This window comes from Aulostomus chinensis, chromosome 23 (genome assembly GCF_037954235.1).
Source record: "Aulostomus chinensis isolate RoL2024-O1b breed Wild chromosome 23, RoL_Achi_v1.0, whole genome shotgun sequence".
NCBI lineage: Eukaryota > Metazoa > Chordata > Actinopteri > Syngnathiformes > Aulostomidae > Aulostomus > Aulostomus chinensis.
In genome coordinates, this window is record NC_141342.1 from 19493531 (window position 1) to 19521483 (window position 27953).

General features: G+C 47.3%; 4 protein-coding genes, 1 long non-coding RNA gene and 1 pseudogene across 17 annotated transcripts in view; 3 read left to right on the plus strand and 3 right to left on the minus strand.

Annotated features, from left to right (window-relative positions):
- LOC147239931 (leucine zipper putative tumor suppressor 2 homolog) overlaps positions 1–3879 on the plus strand; it is a 31227-nt gene extending 27348 nt beyond the window's left edge. For 5 of the 6 annotated variants that reach the window (XM_086196348.1, XM_086196351.1, XM_086196352.1 and 2 more), the window contains one exon: positions 421–3879. In XM_086196348.1, the coding sequence (XP_086052474.1) occupies positions 421–1128 (708 nt within the window). In that variant the 3' untranslated portion in view covers positions 1129–3879. The remainder of the gene's footprint in view (positions 1–420) is intronic. The other variant, XM_086196353.1, reaches the window with a different exon arrangement.
- On the minus strand, positions 3576–13270 carry LOC147239932 (PDZ domain-containing protein 7-like). Of its 6 annotated transcripts, none has more exons than XM_086196342.1 (17): positions 13064–13270; positions 11861–11994; positions 11154–11291; positions 10897–11071; positions 10205–10381; positions 9975–10122; positions 8768–8828; positions 8259–8436; positions 7801–8027; positions 7558–7722; positions 7256–7371; positions 6626–6717; positions 6334–6425; positions 6173–6244; positions 5264–5839; positions 4844–4944; positions 3576–4772 (listed from the first exon to the last, which is right to left on the minus strand). In XM_086196342.1, exons 1-17 carry the CDS (start codon positions 13066–13068, stop codon positions 4629–4631), a joined length of 2601 nt encoding a protein of 866 aa, XP_086052468.1. In that variant the 5' UTR covers positions 13069–13270; the 3' UTR covers positions 3576–4628. The 6 variants fall into 6 exon arrangements, with proteins under 6 accessions (XP_086052468.1, XP_086052467.1, XP_086052469.1 ...); XM_086196341.1 differs by having other exon boundaries at positions 11861–12076; positions 12204–13269; XM_086196343.1 differs by lacking the exon at positions 11861–11994 and having other exon boundaries at positions 13064–13269.
- LOC147239933 (uncharacterized) lies at positions 7820–14874 on the plus strand. The gene is made up of 3 exons (XR_015111667.1): positions 7820–11316; positions 11831–12960; positions 13086–14874. It is a non-coding gene; the product is annotated as an uncharacterized LOC147239933 (long non-coding RNA).
- On the minus strand, positions 14117–17409 carry LOC147239934 (peroxiredoxin-like 2A; annotated as a pseudogene). Of its 2 annotated transcripts, none has more exons than XR_015111666.1 (5): positions 17081–17409; positions 15964–16052; positions 15297–15437; positions 14979–15143; positions 14117–14555 (listed from the first exon to the last, which is right to left on the minus strand). The product of XR_015111666.1 is annotated as a peroxiredoxin-like 2A, transcript variant X2 (transcript). The 2 variants fall into 2 exon arrangements; XR_015111665.1 differs by having other exon boundaries at positions 15964–16055; positions 17081–17405.
- LOC147239935 (uncharacterized) lies at positions 17328–26441 on the minus strand. The gene is made up of 10 exons (XM_086196376.1): positions 26375–26441; positions 26144–26183; positions 25753–25904; positions 25457–25579; positions 24649–24753; positions 20160–21794; positions 19810–19941; positions 18815–18979; positions 18274–18438; positions 17328–17363 (listed from the first exon to the last, which is right to left on the minus strand). Exons 3-10 carry the CDS (start codon positions 25897–25899, stop codon positions 17328–17330), a joined length of 2508 nt encoding a protein of 835 aa, XP_086052502.1. The 5' UTR covers positions 25900–25904; positions 26144–26183; positions 26375–26441.
- The window catches only part of scn4aa (sodium channel, voltage-gated, type IV, alpha, a), a 36893-nt gene continuing 27386 nt past the window's right edge, over positions 18447–27953 (plus strand). Inside the window, exons 1-2 of the mRNA XM_086196340.1 lie at positions 18447–18467; positions 24377–24423. The gene's annotated coding sequence lies outside the window, so the exon portion shown is untranslated. The remainder of the gene's footprint in view (positions 18468–24376; positions 24424–27953) is intronic.

Here is a 27953-nt window from a genome sequence, read left to right on the forward strand (position 1 = left end):
CGACTGGATGTGGTGGGAGGGAGAGATTGAACTGACTGATGAGTTACTGTAATGGCTGCCCGGAAAAGTGGAGATTTGACCAGAACATGAGGCATCCGTGCAAATGTTGATGTTAAATAACACTTGAACACCCAACCGTTTCTCCCTTTGTTATCAGCCATCAAAGGCCACCAGTGATATTTAGCTCCAAGATCCAACATCCAGTGAAACGTTGCCATGTGATGATGACGGTCGACTTAAGTAATCAGGAGAAATTTTAAACCATCTTGTGAAACTCTTAAATATTTACATTCACTCTTTTGGACATTTTATAATTGTGGCAGGTCAAAGGTAGGTCACAGAGACGATACTTGTCATTTGCAGCCCGATCTACTTGACGGCTAATAATTATCCAAGAGCTGCGTGTTTGTCTGCCCTCAGGTGTGTCAGAAGTCGGGGGAAATCTCCTTGTTGAAGCAGCAGCTGAAAGAGGTGCAGGGTGAGTTGGCCCAGCGTGTGGGGGAGATCGTGTCACTGCGGGGTCAGCTCAGAGAGACTCGCGGTGAGCTGACCAACACCCAGGTCCTTCTCCAGGAAGCCCACGGAACAACTCGTACACGCACCCTGGAGCTGGAGGTGTGTGAAAATGAGCTCCAGCGCCGCAAGAGTGAGGTGGAGCTGCTCAGAGAGAAGGTGGGTCGCCTGGAGGGGGAGCTCGTTCATCTCCGAGATGCTTTAGCTAGCCAGGGTCCAGGAAATAGACAGTGTCAGGTGTTCCAGGAGGCCGAGGAGCAGCTGCTCGCCTATGACAACGACGAGGCGAAGGCCCAGCGGCAGAACAGCACAGAGGCTCTTCAGGGCATGAAGGTGCAGATGGACAGGATGAGAGCAGAGCTGGCCTTCGAGCGCCAGCGGGCCGAGCAGCAATCGGGAAGCTTCGAGGAGGAGCGCCGGATATGGCAGGAGGAAAAGGACAAAGTCATCCGCTACCAGAAGCAGCTGCAGCAGAATTATGTGCAGATGTATCGCCGGAACCGAGAGCTGGAGCAGCTGCTGCAGGAGCTGAGTCAGGAACTGGAGAGCAGAGAGGAAGACGAGGGCAGCGGCAACGAGATCAACTTTGATGAGATCGCGGCCACGGAAATTTGATCCTGGTATCTCTCCATCTTTTCTTCATTTGCACTACTAAATTGTTTTTTCCACCCACATAGCACAGATCTGATCAGAAGGGAAGGAAAATTGTGTGTTACACACAAACCCACAACATCCTATGTGCCCTTTCTATATTCCTATAAAGGTTCATGAAATATTTCCTAACTGTAGATGTAGAGGAGGACGAGGGCAGCGGCAACGAGATATCATCTATATCCTAAGATCTTGCGATGTTAAATAATGTGAAACAAAAATTCCTGGACCTGCCCCCAAAATGTAGTAGGCACCATGAAAATCTCCCCGGTAGTTTTAATGAACTCCTACTGGCTTAAGACTCAGCAGCACCAAGCACAGAAGCTCCTCCTGCTGCTCCTCAGCAGAGGTAGTAGAAGCGTCCCGTTACGTTTGCCTGCGCTGCTCTCGTCTCTGAGGAGTCCCACTTTGAAGCTAATTAGCTAATTAGTTTGTAGGCCACCTCAGCTCTCGAGCAGGGGCTCGGCACCGGGTTTAAGGCGTTCGTCAGCGACCGGTTGTGTGTGAGTAACACGGATCGACCTTTCACCATCCTACTCCGGAGCTGCTGGTGACTCCACTTTGCCTGCTGGCTTCAACACTTACCTCCCACTCGGTATCAGCAGTCCGCTCTCATCAGCACACTCCACTGAGAGTCCACTGTAACGTCAGTGGACACCAGACAATCAGTGAGTGAATCAGCAAACTAATGCTGGCGTCGTGCTTTGTTGCGTTTTTGCTCAAATAGTTGAACAGTGGAGCAGGTTGTTGTGTTGGTGATGGAGGGTCGTGAACACAAGCTAGAACGTTCTGGTCTGAAAAGGTCTGAAGAACATCCCCATGTGAAGGTTCCAGGAACGTTCTCAGCAGGAGTTGTTGTTTCATTAGCAGGCAGGAGCAAACTGATGAGCATCGATTAGCTTGAGGCTCATTCCATGAAAAGTTAATTAAGTCCTTCAGAAGAAGCGTGTGGGGAAAACAAAAACAAAAAAGTGCAGATACCTGGCAGGTGATTGGATGAAGTGTCTGTCAATCACGGGCTTACTTCAACCAGTCAGCAGTGATTCAAAAGGCCAGCCGGTCGACGAGTGGAAACGTTTCCACAGAGCAAAAACTTTCAGTGTCCTTTGCCCTTCTGAGGGAGAAACACTCAGTTCTAAACCACGCCCCTTTCTCTCCAAAGGATGATGATTGGCCGAACCACATTTGTGCGCAACCACATAACTTGAAACCCGGTAAGATGGAATCAGCTGCCCGGCAAGGTTAGTGCCACCTGACCCCCCCCCCCCCCAGACTCACCCCATCATCTTTTCACGATGAATGTGTCAAACTTATTGAAGCCGTTAAACTTGACCTCACCTGTAGATTGACTGTCAAAAATCTCTCATTATCATTTACCTACAAACACGTCTCTGCGCTCACAAACCACAAAGCTCGACATTCATTTTAGTGACGTGCGCCTCCGCGTTCCTCCAAGGGTTGGAAAAGCCCCCGTCTGTGTCTCTCAGTGAAATGCGTATTTCACCTGTCGGTTATCGGGCCTCATTGGATACACTGAAGTTCTTTGGGGGGGGGGGGACCATGTGATGAGCAGATGCTTCAGTACGGAGCAGTATGACCTCTATTCCATATCATACGTCATCGTCTGTTGCCATGACGCAGCGGCCATGTCTGCGGCTCTTGTTTGTTGCACCCCGTTAGCTCCTGGTGTCGGGAGCGCGGTGAAGAGCCCAGCTAGCTTAGCATTTAAGCTTCATGAGGAGGATTTTTCTGTGGCTCCGCCGGCCAAACAGATGAAGACCACGTGGCCCGGTCCTGCTGTGACTGGGGGGGTCCAAAGTCTTACACCTCAGTGTGCTTATTAATACCTGATTCAGTGAGTTTGTTAAACCTGCTATGTACATAGAGTTAATACAAGTGTGTTCTATCTGACATTTAGAGACTTTACTGCCTTTCCAAGAGGCCCGTGGGAGCCGACAACATGATAACGATCAATAACTTGATGTCGCCTCATTCTTGATGGGGTGATAGCTGATAGTGTAATAACTGAACCCGGTGTATGAACCAATAACAACCAGCAAATGGTTAAAAGACCTCACTAATTTCATAAAAATATCCAAACCAGTAAAGTTATTTCATAGGTAACTACGTATTACAGGGTAAGAGGTTTGGAAAAATATCAAAATGTTACTGGAACTGAGAATAAAATAAATAAATCACTCAGAGCACCTAAGAAGAAGAAGAAGAAAAAAAAAGCCTCCAGCTTTTTAATTCATATATTTTGGTCAGTTATGTTATCATCATCAAAAATCAGGTTATCACGTCATCGGCTGCTCCATCATTACAAGAGGGAACTTATGCACTGAGTTATGTTCTGGTGAAAACTCACGACTGTTTCACCAACATTTTGCAATGTAGGATCTGTGTATTTACCCCCCCCCCCCCCCCACACACACACACACACACACACACTCCACAGAAGAAGACACTGACTGCTGCTTGAACCGTCATCGGGTGTAAATAAGCCAACGTGATAAAGAGCCACTGTGAATAGACCAAAGCAATGTTGCTCCAACACTACAACGCCTCTACATTCATGTATATGTGGATGTTTGTTCTGGTTCCTCGGTTATAATTTTGTAGTCCACAATAAATATTTGTATGAAGACACATGTATATTTTCATGCTGTACATTTCTTGAACAAACTTATGTTTTTAAATAAAGACTCAACTTGACGGCTGTGTGCGTTTGTGTCCGATGGGGAGCGAGAATAAATGATTAAATGATCCCACAGCATTTAAAATGATTTATTTTTGATGTTTGTGAGACATGAGGACGTCTGTGGGATCTGACAGATCTGGTGGCCCCCCCCCCCCCCCCCGCCATCCAAAACATGCAAGGCTGTTTTAAGCATTCAGTCCACCGCTCGTCACGCGTGGACGCAAAATGATGCTGAACTGTCCTCCTCTCTTCATTGTCTGTTTGAAATCACATGACCTGCCACAGCTTGGAGACTCAACAGGGTCCAAGTCGTTATTCCAAAACGTGGCGTGTGTCGGTGTTAAAGCCATCACTAACCCTAACAGCATGCTGTGCCTTTCAGGTACTCACAAATGGAGAGTTCTGAGTGTGCTGGGAGCAGCTCGCGCGAGCTACGCCACCGTGAACGAGTGGCTAACAGGAAGTGGGATTGATGGTCGTGCGGCTTGATTAAGCCGATGTGGATCGTACAGGATGATGCCCTTGAGGGTTTGGAGGCAGGTGTTTTCGGACAGGTGTGTTAGCTGTTGTCCTCTTCACTAGCCTCAAGCTAAACACACATGGCTGGCTCTTCCTGCTCGCCAGGGTCGCGAAGAAGCGATTCGGCCGTGAGCTTGCCACACACGAAAGGCAAAATTGACATTTTAGGCGAAGTGTCACTTAAATCCTGCTGTTTGGTGAACACGGCGTCCTTCCAGTCTCCTCCTGAGTGTCTCGCGTCCTCTCAGAGTTTTCTGGGGACTTTCACCACAAACACCATGGGGTCTTTGGCCTTGTAGCTGAAGGCTTCTCGGATGATGTCGACAGCATGCTGATGGGTGACTCCGTGCAACGAAACGCCGTCCACGCTCACCAGCTCGAATCCAGCCTGGGGACCAAGAGTTCAGGTCAGACACAAGAACCTCCTATCTGATTGCGATGAGGTCATTGACACGGTACCTTGAGAACGTCACAGGTGGAGGCGGCTCCTCCGGGGAAGATCTTCTCGATCTTCACCACCGGCTGAACCTTGGACTCCATCCCGCCTGAAATACTGATGCCTGAAACGTCCACACAAGCATTTGGGCTTCAAGTATTTATTCATGGTTTGAGTTAATTAGTAGAAGTACTTGCTAATTGTGGTGAAGTACACATTTTAGCTAACATTGATCAGCACTTTCTTCTCAAAGATGTCTTCCTTCTCTGGTGGTTTGGGTTGTGCTTACAGAACATTTATAAATAAATGGTTTCTTTTTAGAAACACCATCGATCCAACTGATTAATTACAGATTTCCTCTCTTAAACCACTTCTTAACACCCATTTCATAAACTTCCTCATTCCTCTCCCTTTTTATTCGATGTATTTGGTCTTTAATTTACCCAACGACTGCTTGGTCTTGGAGATCCTGACGGTCTGGAGCTCGTACTCCGGTTCCGGTTCGGTGCCGCTGAGCCCGTTCTCACATGGAGCCTGGTGTCCGTTCATCTGCCCGCCTGAGTTGAACAGCTGTGACAGCGGCGGGCGACTCCTGTGCCGGGCGCTCTGCAGCGTGAACACCGTCTCTTTACTTCTCTCTCCACTGGAGAAGCCGTTCCTGAAGGGGGGTCTTCCTCTGTGTGAGTCCCCCTTGTCTGAGGAGGAGTGCAGGGAAACCTCGTCGAAGTGCACAGAGCGAATGGTGCCGATGTCTGTTCTGAGTGGAGGTCGGGGGTCCTGGCTGTGGGAGAGAAGCCAGTTGGGAGGCAGGGAGCTTGAGGAGGAGGGTTTGGGGTCTGAAGCCTCTGAGGGATACCCGTCCACTGGTATGTCCAGCAGGGGGGTGAAGCACCTGGACGTGTGGGGTCTCTCCACTGGTAACCTCGGCCCAGACAGACTGAGCTTCTCCAGCTCTTCCAGCAGGTGGTGCTCTCGCTGCACCTCCTCGGCACTGTGCAGCTCAAAGCCCCCCCTGTAATCTGGAGTGGAACAAACCTCCCGTTAGCACGTTCTTCAGGGTTCTGGGCAACAAACAACAGAGGGACTGAGTAGAAGAGGAGAACACCTTGAATGAAAGACAGGAAAACAATCAAGTGGAGGAACTTGAAACAGGACCACAAAAGAAAAAGGAGCAACGCTTCAAAACAGAGCAAAAACTTTCTCAACGTTCTGGCTGTTTTGCTTTGCGTTCTCCTGACATTCACCCATGAGAACGAGCCTGTTAATTTGGAGGAGAAATGGAATGTTTTTATTCACGTCAGCGTTGCGACTGACGTTTCCTGTCTGAGCACTCGACTGTGACAGGAACCCACCTGGGATGGGAGTGATGAGGCGGCGTTTGGGGACCCGACCAGACACGGGAGAGCGCAGAGGAGGCGTTCGGACTAGCATGTAAAGACGGGAGGAAGAAGGAGGTCAGGGTGCGTGACGCAGCGTCACACCGCAGCGATTCAGACAGGAAATACAGTCGCACCTGAGCGATATTTGAGCAGATCGTAGGCTTCCACCTCAACTGGTTCCACCATGTTGTTGAAAACTCGGAGGTCGGAGGGAGGAAGCAGTGCCCTGAAACAGAACATTCCACCTTCATACTGAACTCCACTGGTTTGCTCTCCAAGCGCAGCACCGATGTGGGTTTATTTATTTACTATTTCAGAATCATGTTGGTGCACAAAGTAATGGACACAAAAACCCAGGCTGTTATAAAGTCACTTCCTCCATTATGACAGGTGTCACTACATCAGGTAGCCTCCCTCCCTCCTTACCGGACTTCCCTCAGCAGCAGCAGCTTTTCCGGCCGGTCCAACATGGCCAGCAGGTGGCGTATCAGGTTCTCCACTGCGTGTTCTGCCACATACTGATGGAGCAGTGAGAATGAAAGGGTTCTAATACCCAGCTGATAAAGACAGTGTGAAGAAGATGCTAACAAGCTTATAGGGAGAGCCTCCAGTTCAAAGTCTTGGATTTTCTCTGTCTTTAAAAAGACTTCAATACTTTTTAATTTGGATGCACTTAATTAAGAGTTGGACCCTCGCTGAGGATTCTTTGTGTTTTCGTCCTAATCAGGCGATCAGTTTTCACTCCATTTGGTTGAAATCCGAACCAAACATCCAAGAAGCGGTGAGAATAATTTACAACCTGCAGGCATGTAATATTTAATAGTCCATGAATTGTGATCAGACAAAATGAATTTAAAACTAAATAGAATAACAGGTCTCTCAAACAGATTAGCATGATGTAATCCTTAAGAAATTGTTTCTATGAAACCACATGACCAAGTGGGTGGAAGGTGGGACTACAGAGAGCTGACACAGAAACGCACGACTTCCTGCAGGAGCAAAAGTTGGCGTGACAAAGTCGACAAACTGAAAAATGTCATGAACAAAGTTCCCTACCCTGCGACAAGCCTTCATCACTGCAGCCACCTCATCATCGGTCAGCAGCCGGTGGGCCATGTCCTCCACCACTCCCAGCATCTCTGAATTTGGCATCTCTCTGAGCTGTTGTCCCTCTGGAATCAAAATAGAAGTCCGAGGGAGGATTTCTGCCGCTTGAACCAAACTTCATTGAGAAAACAACAATTTTGAAGGTTGTTCTGGACTTGAGCTCCGTCTGAGGACCTCTAGACTCTTGGTAGGTGAGACCCAAACAGAGTGAGTCGACGCTCTAAACCCCTCAAATAAAACGAAGAATGTACCTCTGCTGGCCTTGTCTGTGGACGGAGACTTGGAGCGTCCTCTTGAAGTGTCCCTCCTGCGCCCCCCCCTGAACAGCAGGTTGACCAGGGTCTTGGAGCGCTGCAGGGTGCTCTTTTCCTCCTTGTCCTTTTCTTTCTGCTTCTTCTCTTTCTTCTGCTTGACCTCTGCGTTGGGGCATCAACAGAGGATCATATATGTGGTTCAACAGTTCTGGAACGTTCAGCACCTTCATGTTGACGCACCTGCCACAGTGACCTGGCTCTGAGACCGGGTGATGGGTCTGCTGGGGCGGCTGAGAGCCAGCAGCACCGCCGTCTTGGTGGACTCTATCCTCCCTCGGACCTCCTCTCCACGGATGACAGTGTCCCTGAGCAGAGTGGTGGGTCCAAGGCTGCGAGTGGTCTCTTCACCCGTCCTTTGAGAGGATGGGTCCGTCTGGATGGCGGTCTCAGAGCGCTCTGACTCCAGCCTGACAAGTACACAACCCTGTTAGTTGGTTTGTTGCTCCTCAAGTGTTTTGAAGCAGCGCCGTGCACAGACTCTTTGAAGGGCGGGGGCGAAAAGGAAAAAAAGGGCACATACAGAGCGTTCTTGCCACTGAAGAGGGCACTGTGCTCCGCCCAAGAGGGCACTTTAGAGCATGTTTTCATCAATTGCCCCCCCCCCCCCCCCCAAAAAAAAAGCAGGTAAAAGTTCCAACCTCTGGTCCTCAGTGGAGATGCAGACGTCCACCATGTCGGTGCCAAACGTCAGGCTGGGGGGGAACATGACCTGAGACAGGCCGCTCAGAGAGCTGACCGGGGTCCCGGAGGACAGAGAAGAGGCCGAGGAGTTGGAGTCCGAGCCCTGGGAGGAAGACTTCTGAGAACCGTTGGCCACTGAGGAAGAACAGAAGTCCAGTTTTTGTTTTACGATCACGGTACCCACTTTGCTCTCATGAGGAACGCCGATCGTTGAATACGTTTGGCTGGGAATGTTGACGCTGAACTCATCTGCAGTCTGGAGTCTGCGAGATACATTTTTGAATGCAAACACCTGCTCGGTAACAGTAGGTCATGAACGGATGCCTTGCTAGTTGGCTGCGCCCCAGCAGGGCCTCACACAAGCACACGTGCATCAAACCACCTTATATTTCTCACAGGTCCTCACGGCGTCACCGGAGTGTTGCGGCGTTCATGAGTCACTGGAGGAACAAAAACCCATACGTACACTTATTCAGCCACCTGTATTCTGCCACCATCTCCTTATAAGCAGGGTATCGTCCCGCTTCCTGTCAAGATACAGCCACAGATATGCAAATTAGGTACAGTCAGGACCTTGAAACTTATATGAGATGGCAATATTTGATAGAGTAACCCCAGACTCCCCTGCTCGTCTCAGAGAAACGCATTTCCCTTCTCGACTTTCTAATAACCTGGAGCGAGATGTCTCCAAACACAAAACACGGCTCTATGCTTTGATCAGCACCTGATCCCTGCTGCCTGGTGAATAATGCACACCGCTTGGCTATTTTTCACAGCGCGAAACCCAACCTCCGGCAAGTAAAGTGAGCGAGGAATATTACGACTGCGTGCCAGCTGTCGGACACGCCGCACCAAATCTGCCGTGACGTGACGAGTAGGTGGTTCTTTGGTTGTTGTGTGAGGGGGAATTAAAGATGAAACGTGCCTGCTGAAGAATCATTCTGGGGCGCCATGCTTCATCTTCAACATCTTGACTTTCAAGTGAAACAACTTCTATTTACGCCGCGTCTCAATCATCAGATGTTCTTAAACACTGAAGCAATGTTTTATCCCTCAATTTTGTCTTACAAACAGGAAGCAAAGCCTGACACTTATTTATAACCCCTCCTCTTGACGTGTCTTTCCTTGTGATGTCTACAGGACGTGCACGGTAGATGTCAGGGGGAGGAGCCTCACGCCGCTATCAGGCTTTGTTTCCTGCCTGTGAGACTAAACTGAGGGTTTAAAAAGTCCTTTAAGAGCAAATTTGTGAACAAGAGCATTTCATAAATGAGGCCCGGCATTAAAGACGAAGATCCTGACTTCTTTTCGTCTTCTTAACCACTCTGCAGTTTAATGAGGACAGAGTTCTATTGTTCCTATCAAAACTCTGAGCTTCGCCAGGAAAGCTGTGAATTCTCAGGAGGCTGAAATTGCGAATGAGTTCTGGAGCCTGGAAAATGTTCCTAGAGGAAACATCGAGCGCTCCAGACTCTAAACAAAGCGTCCATGACAAAATGTTTAGGTTGTTTGCCACAGAACTCATGTCTGTCAGTAGGAGAGGGTAGAGGGAACCCCTGGTGAGGCGAACTTCCAGGTTGGACTACAAAAATACTGCAGTACTCCATTTGCATTCTGAATATCTGCATTTGAAATATCCAGAAGCTACACAAGCTACACGCGGCCACCCACACCTTGATGGTCAGCATGACGTGCGTGTGGCTCTTCAGCACCTCCACGGCGCTGCTGTGGCTGATGTCTTCAAAGCTGATGCCATTGGCCGCCAGGATCTGGTCCCCCATCTTTATTCCGTTCTGCTCTGCCAGACCACCAGGATCCAGCCTGAGGCGGCGGGACAGGAGAGAGAATCAAGAGCTACGTGTGAGGCTCCTTGCAGCCTGGCCTCCAGCCTGAAGGTACCTACTTGGAGACATAAATGCCCAAACCAAACTCCTTTCCCCCGCGGATGTTGAAGCCCAGGCAGAAGTCGTCAGAGGTGGTGTAGAGGTGCACGATCCTTTGCAGGGCGCTGGCTGAGCTGGTGTCTGACGGCGTCCTTCCACTCTCCTCCACCACCATTCGCCTGTGGATCAAATCCACCCTGGAAGATACATCACGCGCACCGCTGTAAGGCTGCAACCACCAGTCCCCTTTATGATATGACTTAGGTTTTTTTATATTAAAAATTGGAATTGCAACTTACGTTACAGACCTGCAAACAGAAGCTTTTGTTTTAAAAAAAAAAAGAATAATAAAACAAATGTTTAATCCAATGAAAATCTACCAATTAACTGAACATTCAACATTTAACCTCCAATTGATTAATCCCAAACATTTGGACCCACAGAAAAGTTTTCTTCCTATTTAATGCATTCTTAATTGTACTTGACCTTCACTAACTCAGAGTCAAATGCCTTTGTTGAGCACAGGTCTGCTCTTCCTGACTGCTTGATGGAGACAGAAACGTAACTCCGGACACAGCCGAGCCTCTGGTTTTAAAAACGCTCCTCCTGATATAAAGTAGGATCAGGAACAGAAGCTAAATCATTCAGTTCCTGGATTTCCTTTTCTTCCCACTGATAAACAGTTTAAAGCACTGATTTTGATTATTTTCACCAGGTAGTCTTCTCCTTGGAGTAGCGGATGCCGGGGACTTTGCCGACGCGTCTCACCACCATCCTCAGCCGGTTGTTGCCCGTCAGCACCTTCACGGCGCTGCTCATGGTGATGCTCTCCAGGCTGATGCCGTTCACCTCCACCAGTTTATCCCCAACAAGCAGCCCCGCCTCCTCTGGAAACCAGCACAACTGCTCTTTTATAGTTTCCCAACTTGACTCAAACTCTCCTCCCATCTGATCCTCCCCACGTCTCACCCGCAGTGCTGTTGTCCTCCACCTTGCTGACAAAGATGCTGAGGCCGTGTTCGGAGCCGCCACGCACGCTGAAGCCCAGCTTGCCATCCACACTTTTATCCACGGTGATTGTATGAAGGTCCTCACTGTCATCGCCACCTGAAAGCATCATGACGGCACGTCGGTACGTCTTGAAGAAACACGCCGACTCTTTGGGTATTACTCATATGGTCCATCCTCCTCAGAGCCAGAGAGAAAATCCTGTGTGTGTGTGTGTGTGTGTGTGTGTGTGTGTGTGTGTGTGTGTGTGTGTGCGCATGAGGACAGGCAGACCGCTAGTTAGCTTAGCACAATGAGTGCTAGTGGGTGGGAAGGGTTAGCATACCACTGTCGTTTGTTTACAACTAGAAGCGTGTCTGCCACACCAACCTGATTGACTAACATATGCTAACACTTCCCATCCACTACCATTCATGGTGCTAAGCTAACTAACAACCAGGTCTCCGCTTTGGGGAGGATGGACGAATAGTTGGCGTATTGCTTTAATGATCAAGTCTTAGATTGTAAAGCCATTGGAAGTAAAGCTTGTTGGTGCCATCTTTGCTGAAGCCACCTCATCAAAGCTAATCAACGCCTACATTTTTAAGAAATAACAACGTTTCTTTGTCTTGTGTTGACTTCTAAACCAAAATGAGCAGCGTTGTCCACACCTCCAGACAGCATCCTACCATCCACAGGAGAGTTGATGAGGATGACCCGGCCCATGGGTGAGGAGGATCGGATTCCTCGCCGGCGCTGCTCCTTCTTCCGTAAAAGGTTGCGTGTGGCTGTGTGTGACCCTTGGGTCCCGGGGGTCTTCTCCCTGTAGGACGGGTCTGACGAGTGAGCCATGGAGGCTGGCGGGGTCCCCTTTCATACACACACTCAGCTTCGAGTGGAGGAGTCTACAGCGGCACGGAGCAGAGGGAGGAGACCCTCAGGTAGGACTGAGACGCTGGCGAGTACATGAAATACCACAACTGCAGTGTGAGCGTCTACAGCACAGAGGAAGAGCAGGACGCTCCAGCTTACTGATTCCAGCTGCTGGGGGACATGATGGCCGACTCCCCTTGGAGTCACACTTTGGTCCCCTCCTTCCCATGATGCATCTCTGTCACCTGTCTGAGTCTCAAGGACGAATCAATGGTTGGGCAATCAATAAGCACACAAACAACTCACGAAACAGACCTTTCCTGGATTTTCCATGCTTTCAAAGGACGAAGTCACGAGCGCGCGGCCCCAACAACGCATGGCAACGTTCAGTGGATATTTAACTCAAATGGACGAGGAGCTCTGTGGTTTGAGTCAGCAGGCTCCGATCAGTTCACCTCATTTTTCTCAGGTGATCACATACTAATCGACTGCTCGGTTTTAAATCCACCTGGTTTCCCTCAAAATTTCACTTTAAATGTAAAAAAAAAAAAAAAAAAACCTTTGCCAAACTTGAAATCACTCTCATTAGTTCCATTAATAGTCCAGCATTTCAAGACTGTGTTTTTTTTTTTATTTTTGGCGGTTGTGTTTCTGGAATGATACTATTTGTAGAGTGGCAAATTTATTTACTAAGAGGCCGTTCAAGTAGGACCTGAAAGGTTTATTTAGCTCAGATCCCAGCCAGTTCCAGTCGGGATGTCACATGGTGCGTTGCCATGGTTACGTGGCACTAAACTTAACCCGCAATGGTGTGTCGTCACCGAGGGGTTCCCCCCGTATCCGAAGCCCTCAGCACCCTGGACAGCGACATTGTGTCGACGACATATACCGTGTAATTACCGGAACATACGTTGAGGTACCCGACCGTGTTATGACCACTTCGGTTCTCACTTCTCTCACTTTTTTGTTGTTGTTGTTGCGGTGTGCAAACAAATAAACACGCCAAACGATTTGCTTACCACATATTTGTCAATGTTCCAGACCGCGCAGGAAGCTGCTCCGGTGTGTCCTCCTAACTAACATGAAGAGGAAACTAAAACCTGTTCTTCCTATCCTGTTCGTTCATCCTATAAAGAGAAAATCCACTGAACTGGCGGCGTGTCAACCTGCGTGGATCCATGTTGAGCTAAAGAACTCAGCGCACCTGCTTGGGACCTGGGACGCCTCCGAACATGCTCCGCCCACAGGCCACGCTGATTGGCTGACTTGTTCCAATAGAGAAAGCTGACTGGACAAGGGACATGCCAATCAACTGGCAGCGTCTCAGGGAGTCCAACGCTAAAAACTCGCACGGTCCACTCGAGTAACGCAAGACAATCTCTCCAAATACGAGTTGTAGTCGGTTATTTGGTCAAAACTCCAGCCGCAGAGGAAATTCCCCTCCTCCACCTACAACAGTTGTTTTAATCTGCCATTTGTCTTCACCATTACCTGACCAAACCCTGGGTCATTAAAATGTGGAGGACGTTCTGATTTCCTGAGGCTGAAAGTGTGGCGCTCAAATGGCTTCTTGAATCCATCAAACAGTCTCGGACGCTTAAAACTTAAACGACAAAGTTTATGGCGTCACTGTGGTTCTGTCTGTAAAATGACCTTTGACCCCCCCCCCCCCCATCCTGGAGTGCGAGAGGATGTCTATTTTACCTGTGAGTGTTTTCCCGTCACACGCTCATGCTTAATACTAAATTTCTGGAAAACTTTCAGGAAGGTCAAATTTGCCACCAATGTTCACTGCGACTGAAGGATGAACCGAAACCTTTTTGGTGGTGGGAACCTGACACCTACACACTACCTCAGGAACCCTCCGGACTCAGGCTACGTCCGGCTCCACTTGAGCTCCAATGTGTTTGTATTAACCTCACTCCTCCTCAAAGTTAAGAGACTTCATGAGCGGAAGCAGCCTTTTCAGTTTAAACTCAGGAGCGAATGGCTTCTGATGGTGATTGTGTGAATCCCTGCAGTGTTAACGGCCTCATTGTGCCAACAAGTGGGAATGAACAACAAGAACGAGATCTGGAGTGCCGGCAGGTTTATTGGCGGCAGGTCTCTGAGCTGCCGGGGAGTTACAGGAGTATGAAGGAGTACCGGAGGCACGCCAAGTGTTGGATATCAGGTCTGCTCCCTCAACAGTTTAGAGACAGACCATCATGAACACACTCAGGCGCTCTCTCAGTCGCAGTCACACCACAACAACACGCGTCCGGCTACACTCGAGACCAGCGCGTCGAACTCAAACGGTTCACCTTCCATCCGGTTGCTCAAACAAAATCCCTCTCATTTACATGGTAGTTAGACTTCCTGCAGCCCTCGGACATGAGATCACAATCGTATGAGGCGTTATTTCCTGTCGAGAGCCAGAAGTTCCAGCGGGATTTTCCTTGCGGCTGCGATCACATCTTCATTGTTGACTTTGTCTCCAAACTCGATCTCTCTGTGTTCAAGCAAAATTCCCTGTAATAAAAAAAAGGGAACTTTCTTTGAAGTTTGCCTCCATGTTTCCTGGCTTTATCACTCTGATCCTCTGCCGTGCAAGGACATGACGCCATGAATAAAAGACTGGACGTGTGAGATTGGTCATTGGAAACTGGGCAGTTTCTGCATTGCTAGACTTCTACACCTTCACCAACTCTGAATTTCTTCTTCATGCATTCATTTCTGTAACTTTGAATGAGGTTGGTGGCCCTTTAATCATCCTAGAGCAGGATGGGTCAGCTGATCCGCCCACTCAAGGATTTAAGCTGATGTTAGGACCGCCTACCTTATTAACAGAAGGACAGAAATAAATATATGCATTCAATTATAAATATTCATGCTTATGTCTTCCTTTGGGCTAAAGAGCCGTTTATGAATCAAGTTTTTTTGTTGTTGGTTTACCTGCTGTCCTCGTCCAATGACGAAGACCCCTCCGAGAACAAAACCCTCGCCCAAAACGTTCCCCATGAAACCATCCTTGAAGGCCCTCAGGCCGTTGAGCCACACACCGACACGCAGAAACCCCAAGAGCCCCATCCTCCGCTCACGGGGTCCATAGAAGCGCCTCTGCAACAAAAGGAGCCCAGAGAGTTTCATGCGGATCTAAAGCAATTCCTCACACATCCTCAATGACTCCAGTGTGAGCAGCCACTGGCTGGATCTGGATTGAAGGTCAACCTCTGCATCAGACACACACACGTCACTGCTGCATCAGTTCACCTTCTCATCCAGGAAGATTTCCCCCATGAAGTACCGTCTGAAGTTCTGGACCTCGGTGCCGACATCCTCCTTCACCACAGCGTACAGGGGGACCCCAAGCTGGTCCAGCTGGGGCTTCAGAGAGGACAGCTGTGAAGCCTCCTGACACACACACACACACGAAGACATAAAAAAAAAAACCCGCTTCGTCATTTGTAAACCGTCCATTTGATGTATAACAGATCTGATGTGCTTTTTCGTCGTTTCACTTGATTATAAAGAGCTTCCCTTTAGATTTTCACTTGCTTTTCTCTTTTGATTGCAAGTTAAAGTTAACCGTTCATTTTGATTCTTGGCTTTATTGAAGTCTATTCTCCTAATGTTTTTATTACTATGACTGTATACACACACGTAATCACATTCATTCTGTAGTTGCAGTATCTGGTGTTCAAGTATGTTGTGCCTGTTTTGGAGCAAACGTTCCAGTAGATATCAGAAAGGCTTGTCTCATTGTTTGGACGTCATGACTCCAGTGATCACGTCACCGAGCGTAAATGTGAACACTTGAGAGCAGAACCTCTCTGATGAGGACAGATAATGACTTTTGTTTTCTGAGAGGAGAAATAAAAGACAAGCCGACTCAGGATTAATGGAGGAGGAACCAATGGTCAGGCTGTGTCGACTTTACCTCTCTGCACAGAAATCATCCGGGCCGCCGCACAGCCATGATGACGGCGCCGGAGTGCTCCCACAGGGCCTTGGCTTTGATGGTCTTAGCTTCTGGGTGAAGAAATGAGGTGAGAGGGTTACAGTAGAGTTGAGAAAGCGACTGAACACGGAACATTCCAGCAAAACAATGACTCAGTCACCCAGCACCCACACACACACACTTGCTGCGTCACCACTGATCCACAATATTGCAACATTTCACAAAACTGAAACTGCGTGCTCTGCTTGGTAACCCAGAACAGCTTTGACCCCCACTACACAGTGGTTTTTGACCTGGACTGATGTGGAAAATGCAGTGAAATCACATTATTAGCATCTCCTCAAATACATAAATGCTTTCAGAAATCTGACGTTTTATTTAAAACAGCGTTTTGGTGATCTGGTCCAGGTCTGACCCTGTAGGTATAGCGGTTTTGGTGATCTAGTCCAGGTCTGCCCCTGTAGGTATAGTGGTTTTGGTGATCTAGTCCAGGTCTGCCCCTGTAGGTATAGTGGTTTTGGTGATCTCGTCCAGGTCTGACCCTGTAGGTATAGTGGTTTTGGTGATCTCGTCCAGGTCTGACCCTGTAGGTATAGTGGTTTTGGTGATCTCGTCCAGGTCTGACCCTGTAGGTATAGTGGTTTTGGTGATCTCGTCCAGGTCTGACCCTGTAGGTATAGTGGTTTTGGTGATCTCGTCCAGGTCTGACCCTGTAGGTATAGTGGTTTTGGTGATCTCGTCCAGGTCTGACCCTGTAGGTATAGTGGTTTTGGTGATCTAGTCCAGGTCTAACCCTGTAGGTATAGTGGTTTTGGTGATCTAGTCCAGGTCTGACCCCTGTAGGTATAGCGGTTTTGGTGATCTCGTCCAGGTCTGACCCTGTAGGAATAGTGGTTTTGGTGATCTCGTCCAGGTCTGACCCTGTAGGTATAGTGGTTTTGGTGATCTAGTCCAGGTCTGACCCCTGCTTCATTCGTATTTCTTGTCTGTTTGGTTTTCCGGCTCCTCCAAACGTCTGACCACCGCCACCTACTGACCCCAACCTTCCGGTAAGCGGCTGCCGGCTCCAGCCCGGACCGAGAGGAGCGGTTCTTACCTCCTGAGAGAGTTTTGAGGTCAGTCGCCTCTAAATGTTTGAGAGTCGCTTTCAGCGGCGGAGTCAGAAACATGTCCGTGAAAAAGTTCATGACGCCGGCGATGAAGCCACCGAGGGAGGCCACGGCGCTGACCAGGAGCCCCATGTTCCTCCTCCGCGCGTCCCCCTCCGCGGCTACTGGCAGCGCATTTAAAGTCTCCGGCAGCGGCTCCGGTTTGTTCGGCCTGGTAGCGGTCAAACGACGTGATTAGACGCAGCCGTGCGTGATAAGCAACGCCGTCATCTGGTGTGCAAGTCACCGAAAGTGTTGAAGATAAATTCTGAAGCGGTCCTTCCCACAGGTCCTCCCCCAGGTCAAAGGTCACTGCCGGCCGAGGACAACGGAAGCGGCACCGCCACCTCGGTGATGATGTTGTAATATATGGAAGCCAACGACCGCCGGTAAAAAGACTTTTGTTGTTGTTGTTGTTGTTTTGCAATAAAAATGTGACCAAATATATAAGATTAATAAAAGGTTACAATTATGCTGAAAGTGCAAATTATTTGATTTAAAAGTCAGAATTATCAGTAAATGTTCTCCATCTAAATGTTATGTCACAATTCTGATATAATTCTAAGCTCCTGGCGGACCGTCTAATATTTTGTTGTCAAGGCTAATGTGTTGCAACCAAGTTTGTTTTTAAAAGAATATCCAGATAAAAACACTTGGAGAAAAGCTCGTGTTAAGAAGAGAACAAATCAGTGAAATATTAAAATTTAACTTTAATATTAGTTTTTCGTAACTGAGAAGAAAAAGGAATATGATGAAAAACTTTTCATATATATTTCTTTTAGTAGATTCCATTTCTTTTTTCTCTTTTTTTTAAAACAAGATATGTGTATTTATATATATTTTATACGTATTTTCCTGCATTATCCTGCAAGTGTCAGCTTGGAACGCTTGATTTGTATTTGCTAATCCACACCAAACCAAAACTCAGGTTACTTTTATTTGTCAAAGATGCGCTTTAATTTACAGTGACTTTACAAAGTTTGAGCTGCTTCTTTTTCTTCTTCTTCTTCTTCTTCTTCTTCTTCTTCTTCTTCCTGAAAGGAAACACAGCTCTTGGTCACTTTGCCAAATATTGAGTGTAAGAAGCACAGACGAAAAACTAAAACATATTTACTGCGTTTTTACAAATGTTAAATATCACCTCTGGCCTCTGGCCTCCAGGGTCCCCCTTCTCCTTGTCAGCTGAGTCCTCAGGTTGGGTTTGTGTGATCTCTGCAGCCTGGCTCGGCCCCGTCCCATCTACCGCCCCCTCCTCTGTTTCCTCACTCCCGGCTGGAGCCAGGCTATCAGGGGTCTCCCCCGTCTCCTACAACGCAGTGATCAAATCACCTCCAGGTAAGTATTGACCCGCGTGTCTTCCAGAACGAAATATAAATTAAGAAAAGAGATGTGTCTGGTATGTCCAGTCTAGTAGCGAAATCTGGCAGGTCACATGACATCCAAGCTACGAATCAGACAAAACTATGGATCTTACGGTTTATTAAAAAGAATAGATTTTTGCACTAAAATATATAAAATAGGAGTCAGTCAAATTTAATACAAAGAAGGCGTTTCGTCCTACATGTCCAGGCTCTTTGTGACTCCCTCAGTCACGGGATGAGGAAGCCACGGTTTTGCAGTCTGAGGGCAAACACTGTGATTAACAGTACGAGTGTAGTGACAGAAGAACTGAATGAGCTCACCTTCTCCTGGTCCTGAGGGGGAGGAGGGACTGATGCGGGTGTCTCTGGTTCAGTTTCTGTCACCTGCTGCTCAACAGTAAGTGACTGCTGTGTTTCGGGACCTTCCCTCGGGGGGGTTGCTGCTGCCTCAGAATCGCCATGTTTATTCGTGTCACGTGCATCGATCTTTTGGTAAAATGATGTCATGAAACCAGATTCATTAGCGAAGAGGAACCAGCCAGAGACAGTTCTGTCAGTCTGCCTCTGCTCAGCCTGTCCCTTATTTCTTCCCCTGGATCCTGGTTATTTCTGGAAATGCGAGACGATCTTAATCTCGTCAGCTGTGGCTTTGGTGTTTCTTCTGCTTCCTTGCCCTCACCTGCTTTTTCTCAGCTTCATGTTGCCTGACACTCCTCAAAGAACGCGTCATCTTTTGGGGGAAAAAGAAATGCTGATTGGCCATCCGGCAGGCAAGCAGATAGATGCCCTTCTCCCCTCTGTGATTCAGACCGGCTAGTTAGCTTAGCACAATGAATGGAAGCAGGTGGCAAGTGCTAGCATACCACTGTCATTTGTTCAAGACTAGAAAGTGAGTGCTGCCACTAATCATGGCTGACTTTGTGTGAGAGGATGAGGAGGAGGACAGTTACATCTGGACAAACAAAGGTCCTGAAACTTATTTATTTGATGACTTTTGATGCTAACACTTCCAATCCACTACCATGCATTGTGCTAAGCTAACATGCAGTCAGTAGATCTCTGTGGGTCTGAGTTCTCTAATGCAGTCCAGTGGAGAGAAGGGGGTCGATCCTCTTGTCTGGCTCTGGGGAGGACGGACAACAAGTGAATTCCCCAAAAAGTCGGCGTGCTCCTTAAAACACAGCGTCCATCTAGCGTCTGTTCTCCCTAAACTACTCATCTTTTCCCTCTGAAACAGAAGAACTCCTCAGACTGAGTTCTCATCATAATAAATTCAAGACAGTGTGTTTATAAAAGTAGCGCGTGATCACCATCACCTTCTCCTGGGGTCGGAGAATGGGAGGCCCCTGGTCGTCATGTGGCCCCTGGGTTTCATCAGTTTTAACTTGGTCAACCTGCTGGCTGGGGGTTGATGGTTCCGTCTGCTCAGGTTCCCCTTGATCAACCCCCTGGAGAACAGTGGTGAGATAGAACACTATTGTAGACGTACAGGCACCTGGTCGTTGGTGTAACCTGCACCAGGGCAGGTTGGAGGAGGGATACAACTGTGAGGCAGCATTTGAGTGATTAGCTCTGTACTTAAATCAGCAAGTAAATAAGAACTCATCAATGCACTTGGAACTCAACTTGGAATGTTGGTAGATGAAAGCAGACATTTTCTCATCACCTTGTCCTCATCTTGCTCTTTATCTTCTTGACCGCTGCCGGCCTCATCAGTCTTCTCCCCCACAGTGCCGTCACCTGGCTCCGCGTCCTTTTGATCTTCTTGACTGCTGCCGGCCTTCTCCGCCACAGCGCCATCACCTGGTTCCGCCTCTTTTTTATCTTCTTGACTGCTGCCAGCCTCCTCAGTCTTCTCCTCCACAGCGCCACAACCTGGCTCCGCCTCCTTTTTATCTTCTAGACTGCTGCTGGCTTCCTCAATATTGTCTTCAGCGCCATCACCTGGCTCCGCCTCTTTTTTATCTTCTTGACTGCTGCTGGCTTCCTCGATCTTCTCCTCAGCGCCATCACCTGGTTCCGCCTCTTTTTTATCTTCTTGACTGCTGCCAGCCTCCTCAGTCTTCTCCTCCACACCGCCATAACCTGGCTCTGCCTCCTTTTGATCTTCTAGACTGCTGTTGGTTTCCTTGGTCTTCTCCTCAGCGCCATCATCTGGCTCCGCCTCTTTTTTATCTTCTTGACTGCTGCCGGCTTCCTCGATATTGTCCTCAGCGCCATCACCTGGCTCCGCCTCTTTTTGATCTTCTTGACTGCTGCCAGCCTCCTCAGTCTTCTCCACACCGCCATCATCTGGCTCCGCCTCTTTTTTATCTTCTAGACTGCTGCTGGCTTCCTCGATCTTCTCCTCAGCGCCATCATTTGGCTCCGCCTCTTTTTTATCTTCTGGACTGCTGCCAGGTTCCTCAGTCTTCTCCTCCACACCGCCATAACCTGGCTCCACCTCCTTTTTATCTTCTAGACTGCTGCTGGCTTCCTCGGTCTTCTCCTCCACACCGCCATAACCTGGCTCCGCCTCCTTTTTATCTTCTAGACTGCTGCTGGCTTCCTCAATATTGTCCTCAGCGCCATCACCTGGCTCCGCCTGCTTTTTATCTTCTTGACTGTTGCCAGCTTCCTCTGTCTTCTCCTCAGCGCCATCACCTGGCTCCGCCTGCTTTTTACCTTCTTGACTGTTGCCAGCTTCCTCTGTCTTGTCCTCCACAGTGCCATCACCTTGCTCCACCCCCTTTTTACTTTCCTGACTGCTGCTCACCTCATTGGTCTCCTCCACAGCGCCATCACCTGGCTCCGCCTGCTTTTTATCTTCTTGACTGTAGCCAGCTTCCTCTGTCTTCTCCTCAGCGCCATCACCTGGCTCCGCCTGCTTTTTATCTTCTTGACTGTTGCCAGCTTCCTCTGTCTTGTCCTCCACAGTGCCATCACCTTGCTCCACCCCCTTTTTACTTTCCTGACTGCTGCTCACCTCATTGGTCTCCTCCACAGCGCCATCACCTGGCTCCGCCTGCTTTTTATCTTCTTGACTGTTGCCAGCTTCCTCTGTCTTGTCCTCCACAGTGCCATCACCTTGCTCCACCCCCTTTTTACTTTCCTGACTGCTGCTCACCTCATTGGTCTCCTCCACAGCGCCATTACCTGGCTTCAGCTCTGTCTTATCCCCTTGATTTGGCTCCTCTTCAGTTTTCTCTGGAGGAATCTCTGCAGGCTCGCCTTTGACATCGATACCAAGGGTTTCAGACTGAGAGGAGTCACCAGCCTCCGCATGGGATTCTGGACTGGTTCCATCACTGGAAACCTTTGCCTGGTAAACATCATCATCAATCAGTGATGACCTTCGTCCACATCAAGAGAAGTGAGTCATGCACAAGATGTAGACTGACAGGGGAAAGGTCGCAGAAACAAAAGAAGTGAAATCACATGATTGTGACACACCACCACCACCACCACCACCAGCACCTCAACCAGCAGCAGCACCACCACCACCAGCACCTCAATCAGCAGCAGCAGCACCAGCAGCAGCAGCACCTCAACCAGCAAAAGTCCACATCAAGAGAAGTGAGTCATGCACAAGATGTAGACTGACAGGGGAAAGGTCGCAGAAACAAAAGAAGTGAAATCACATGATTGTGACACACCACCACCACCACCAGCAGCTGCACCACCACCAGCAGCACCACCACCTGCACAGTGGGGTCTACTTTTTAACCTTTAATATTTCTAAGGTGTCCATGGTGTTTGTTTTTCAGTCAGCAGCATTACGCAAAAACCAGGAGGCCAATTTTCACCAAACATGGTGGAAGGGTGTAGAACGGGCCAAGGAAGAAACCTGTAAATGTTGGGTCACATCAGCTACAGTGCCACCTGGTGGCAACACCCATGTTTGTCCTTCAGTCTTGAGGTACTGACAACTATGCTGATCTTTTTTTCCACTGATATTCACCATAGAACAAGAAACTGATGTAACTAGAGTTCAGATGGTCAGGTCTTTTCTAAACTTCACACATTTAATAAGAGTCCCAGCTTGGAGGCAAATGCAGGCCATAGCGCCCCCTAGTGGTCACAGGGAGTAGGCCCTGATGCAACAAACATGATATGATTTACAAGAAAAAGACGCTGTTGTTTGTATGTACAACATCGTATGGAGTTCAGGCTTGTAAGTGTGTGTTATTCAGCTCAAAACATCTGTCACTCTGCACTGATGAGTCATTTTATCTCTTCTGAGTCTCTACTGAAGCTCCTAGCCGCTGCCCTGTTGGGGGCCTTCATGTTTGCCATCGCTAAAATACTGGTTAGGTATCAAAAGCCAAGTACAGAACTTTGCATTCCCTTGGGATTTTATCTCTTGAAACATGAGTTACAACATGCTCATTTTCACAATATGAGCGTAAGTTCTGCCCCTGCAGATGTACTAAGATGTAGGTGGTGTAGTGGAGGAGGTGAGTAGAGCCCAATGCAGGTAAAGGAGGCAGGCAGGTAATGGGGAACTCCAAGATTTAATCATCAATGAAAATACACAAACTTCCAAACCACAGCTTCCTGACCGTGGCACAGCAGGTAGAGTGCATGTTTAATCGTGGTGATGGTGCTGACACACCACCCCCGCCCTTCATGCTAGCACATGTCTCTGGAGCCTCTGCCAGCACTCTTCTCCAATCACGGGGGCTCTCACACACGAGTGCCACACATCTTCACGTGTACTGAAGGACGTTCAGCACTAAAGATCGGAGGGGCTTGTCAAAGTCCTGCTGTGTCTTTGAAACTTCTTGTGGTCTCTATATTTGTAGATGGTCTATCAACACAGAAGCCTAAAGTTCCCTCTCAGGCTGGGAATACCGATGTTCTGTTGCTTTCTTGTCAGCCTGCCCCAGAGTATTCATGAAGAAGGGCATCACGTCCCAGCTTTCTCTCACATCCTTCCTCGGTTCCCCTTACTCACTTTCTTTTATATTTTGAACTTATTTCAGCAAGCACTGATTGCAAGCTTGACATTTACGCCGCCATCTCTGGCGCAGTCAACCAGAGTCTATCTTATCACACCTCTTCAACTGTGCTCTACTGGTTTTCTGGATCAGGCTTTTGGTTCTTCTTCTCTCACAGGTTTGACATCTTCAGGAGCTTCTGTTGCAGGTGCTTCCAACCCTACAGGTTCCTTTTCAGAGATCTGCATTGTGGGTTCTAAATAGCACATGAGGTATTTTTAAAATAAACACTGCAGAGAACATTTTTTGCAAAGATTTTTGCAAATCTGATCCACACCACTGATCTCATCACTTCTAACAATGTGAACTAAAAAGATCTGATTGGAGCAATAAGTCAGAACGTCTGAACGCCTCACAACGCCATTCAACTCCCTCCATCGGGCTTACGACAGGCAGCAGGTGGACCTAGCTAGCATAAATGGAATCACCTGTTCTTTGCATGGCCAATCAAACGACTTCACAAGGTTGTATCAGCCACCTAGTGGAGAATGTAGGTAACTGCACAGGAAGGATTTCCCCAACACAACATCCTGTGAAGACTATCAGTGACCAAAGGTAGAGAGTTGATTTATAACTGCAATATGAAGTGACTGAAGACCTGAAAGTAGGAGTTAGAGGGTTGGTTAATATCTGCGTTTCATAGTATTTGGAGTTTGTGCCTATGGCAACAGTCCCATGCTGGGGAGGATTCTATATGAACAGAACACCACAGGCTTATGCTGGCCTAGCTGGCTACTCCAGTTTAGCCCTCTGATAATTTGAATATGGATAAATAGTTTATTCGTGTGACTCTTCTAAACTTTCCAAATGTTTTTAAGCCAAATAAATCAAATTCTGATCATTGAATGAGTTATTTTAGCGGGGTTGTGTGACGCTAAAAACACATTTTTCCACGATTTTACAGCTGCAACATTTCCCGAGGAGTCGGCCACGCTGGAGACTGTGACGCAAGTACACGCCTCCGCTGTGTGTAATAACTATCAGTGCCAGAAAAGGGAGACAAAAGTGCTGCGCTTAAGCTTTAAAGACCAAACTAAAAATAGAATGAAGAACTGAAACTTTTATCTGTCAGTCCAGTAGCAGAAGTAATTTAGTAGGCAAGAGGTGTTAGAACAGAGTAAATGAAAGCTAAGTTTGTGATTAGTCGGTTATAAAACACACACACAATCAACATACTTGTGTAGTCTCTGCCGAGGCCTCGCTGATCTTCGGTTCCTCCTCCTTCAGCTTCTCCTGACCCAAGGCCTTCGCCCGCTCCAGAAGATCCAAATCAGCCTTTTTCTACAATTGTAAATAAGTCATATGAGTCTTATGACTATGAACAACTTTTATAACTGGCCCGACCTTTTATTTCAAAAGCAACCGAGGCAGAAAACGATAGCCAGACACTCAGGGGGGCTCTTTTAACAGAAACTCAGCTTCAGGTAAAAGGTGACTGGGTTCAGGCTGCTGCTGCCACTACAGGCTTTAAATCTTTTCAGCCTGAGGAGGTCAGACGTCTACGCCTGGCCCTGCAGTGGTAGTTGAGGTGGTGGCACTGGAGAGGTTAACAGCTCAGTAGCTGGGAGCTGTAACTGGTGGGTGGGATCAGTCAGGAAGTATTGAGATGACAAAGTCTGATTAACTCTAGTGAGGAAATATTCCAATAAATTCCTGGGTGAAAACAATTCAAATGTCTTTACTTAAATAAATGTACGTATCAACAACAAAATAATGCCAGACAGTTGTCCGTTTTATATTGAAAAATGTGATGTTGATGGAAGAAGACCGAGCTCCGTTTAACAGCTTGATATGCTGTCAGATTTTACATTTTACTGTCTAATTTTTGCATGTTTGTTAAAGGTTGTGACATTTTGGTCGAAATGAAATGAACATTTCAAGAGATTTTGTTGACTGAATGAGACTTATGATTAAAAAAAATTAAATGTGACTTGAATTCAAGCGAATTTTAGTCAGAAGATGACAACTGAATCAGAATCAGTACCTGGATCTGCTCCACCTTCCTGCCTGTTACAAGGAAGGTTCTGGTGGCTGCTGTTGCAGGATGTGCTTGCTGATGGAGAATTGTTGGGTGGAGGTTCACTGAAGGAGTGGTGCTGGACCTGCTCTACTTGTTAAGTGTCATGAGAGAACTTTTGTTATGATTTGGTGCCCCACAAATTAAACAGACTTGACTTGACCCTTAACAGGATAAGTGGTAGAAAATGGATGGGTGGATGGATTCCCTCTATGTGGCTCAATGCTGCCTCCTAGTGACAAGAAAACAAACTATCGGTTTACCTTTGCGTCATACTCAGCATTGGCGTTGTACTTGTAGAGCCAGTGGGCCAGATACTCGATGGGGTCCACAGGTCGCCTCTCCACCACCTCGGCGAGTCCTTCCGTCAGACACTTCCCCAGATGCTTCTTCACATACTCCGAGTCCATGTTTACTACGTGAAGAGTCGAAGCGCATAAATGTACGTTACAAAGCTGGTAAAGTGAATACCCCCCCCCCCCCCCCAGGGAAAACAGACAAGTTACAGACGGCAAATAAGAGATAGTTAACATGGTTAAACGAATAAATAATAGCAGAGGAAAAGCATGCTACCGCATTTACTTCCTCCATTAATTTAATAGGTATGAAATACAATAACTTCCCATTAATGAGTGTCATGTTTCACAGGCTTACCCGTTTTTCTTTCTCACTTTCTTTTAACGAATTAGAGACGCTGCGAATTTAAGAAACAACTGATAATTAAAGGTCACGAGCGACGTACATTTTGTTTAATTAGCTCTTTGAAGCGTAGATATTTGGCCACTAGTGGTTCCAGTATCAATGTGTAATATTTTTTTATCCAAGTTTCAACAAATAATGTACAGATTTAGCATCAGAAACGGGTACAAACGGGCCAAAACAAACCATTTTAACGGGGCGCCCCGCTGTTGAAGTTTGGTCTCTATGGTAACGGTGTCGCACTTCTAGTACTCCCCGGGAAAAAAAATGAATGGAAAGTTCCTACTGTTACCGCAGTATTAGGGGCACAACTACTACAATGAAAAAGAAAATGTAAAAATAATACACTTTGATGTACCCTGAAGGGTCTGGCTCACTTGTGCGCTGACAGCAGCTGCTGGTAACTCTTTGTGATGCAACAAGGTTGAGATGTGTGTTGATGAACTTGTACAACCTCGCTTGGGCGGAACATGAAAACCCACTCTGCAGTTCTTTTTTTTCTCTCCCATATCAAGATCAAAGGCAGAATCCTACTTGAATTCCTGTCATCTCAGACCCCCTCGGACCCCAGATTTCAATCTCAGCTGAAGTTTATAAAGAAATTTCTTGCAAGCAGCACATCTCAGTAAAGTTAAGTTAAAATCCAAATTCAAATTCAAATCTGCACTAAAAATAAGGTGTAGGCAAATAAAATAGTTTCTTTTGCTTCCCTGGATCAAAGCCCTCGCCGGATTTATCGGGGCAAAGTGTATACGCACAAGTTGTTTTTTTGAAAAAATCAGTTTTCTCACAGAAACGCTGGGAAAGTAACTGTGTATCAGGCTGTTCCCATGAAACACATACATTTTTTGGCTAACGTCCTCTGATGCAATTCTATATTTCCTTGCACTTATTGAGGGAATTTGATGAAGTCCAAATGACAACTTAGTCCCTTTTGAGCTTGAGACGAGACGATCTATGTCATAAGTCAAAGCTTGTCCCACTGAAGCGCCGGAGGAAGTTGTTTATGTGCTGTGAAAGTCGTTTTCATTAATAATTGGCCGTTTGGTATCTAAATATTGTGTGTGCGAGTATTAAAAGCTGATAAAAAAAAGATTAAAACCGAATCCAACAGAACTCCTTAAGGTCATTCAGTTTGAATGATTGAAATAATGCTGCCCCCTGGTGGTTGCACCACTGAAGGGTATCTTTGTATATTTTGTTATTGGGCTTAAAAAAATGATTTAAAGAAAGCAAATAGTTTTATTGTTGGCATATTTTATTCTCAAAGTATTTATTCATATTATTGAAAAAAATACATAATTTTTACTTCAACATTTTTTCCAGCCAGAGGGAAAGTTGAACCACCCCTCCTCATCACGTGACAACCTTGGAACCCAATTCTGTTGTCAGATATGATAAATCCAGTCATAGGCTCAAGAATATGACCAGTTGTGATGAATGCGGTGTGACTGAGTGTGTTTGCGCTCAATTTTACAAAATTTCAAGAAGATCATTAAACCCTTGAAGTAATTTATGTTGCGTTTTCACAAAATCTTCCACATGAACTGCTTCTATTGAGCTCAAATGTTTCCTCAAAGCACAAAAAACCAAAGTGAATCAAGATTTAATGGAATCTCTTTCAGCCTGTGACCCCTCATGACATAAATAATGCATCAAACATAGGAAACGAGTTTTTATTTGTTTAATTACAGCACTCTTCATGTAATTGGGGATATCAGCACATCAAAAACACCAGGGATGGTGGATATTTATCAGTTTTGTT

What these genes read in the sequence shown, in the direction of transcription:
- LOC147239932 (XM_086196341.1), bottom strand. Translation starts at nt 12,023, where the DNA reads ATGGCTCACTCGTCAGACCCGTCCTACAGGGAGAAGACCCCCGGGACC. An exon ending in ACGTCATGCTGACCATCAAG is followed by an intron (nt 8,829 to 9,974) that starts GTGTGGGTGGCC and finishes GTATCTTGACAG; the next exon opens with GAAGCGGGACGATACCCTGC. An exon ending in ATCTCCACTGAGGACCAGAG is followed by an intron (nt 8,028 to 8,258) that starts GTTGGAACTTTT and finishes TGTACTTGTCAG; the next exon opens with GCTGGAGTCAGAGCGCTCTG.
- LOC147239935 (XM_086196376.1), bottom strand. Translation starts at nt 25,899, where the DNA reads ATGGACTCGGAGTATGTGAAGAAGCATCTGGGGAAGTGTCTGACGGAA. An exon ending in AAGAGCAAGATGAGGACAAG is followed by an intron (nt 19,942 to 20,159) that starts GTGATGAGAAAA and finishes ACTGTTCTCCAG; the next exon opens with GGGGTTGATCAAGGGGAACC. An exon ending in CTGGAGGCCAGAGGCCAGAG is followed by an intron (nt 17,364 to 18,273) that starts GTGATATTTAAC and finishes CTTGCACACCAG; the next exon opens with ATGACGGCGTTGCTTATCAC.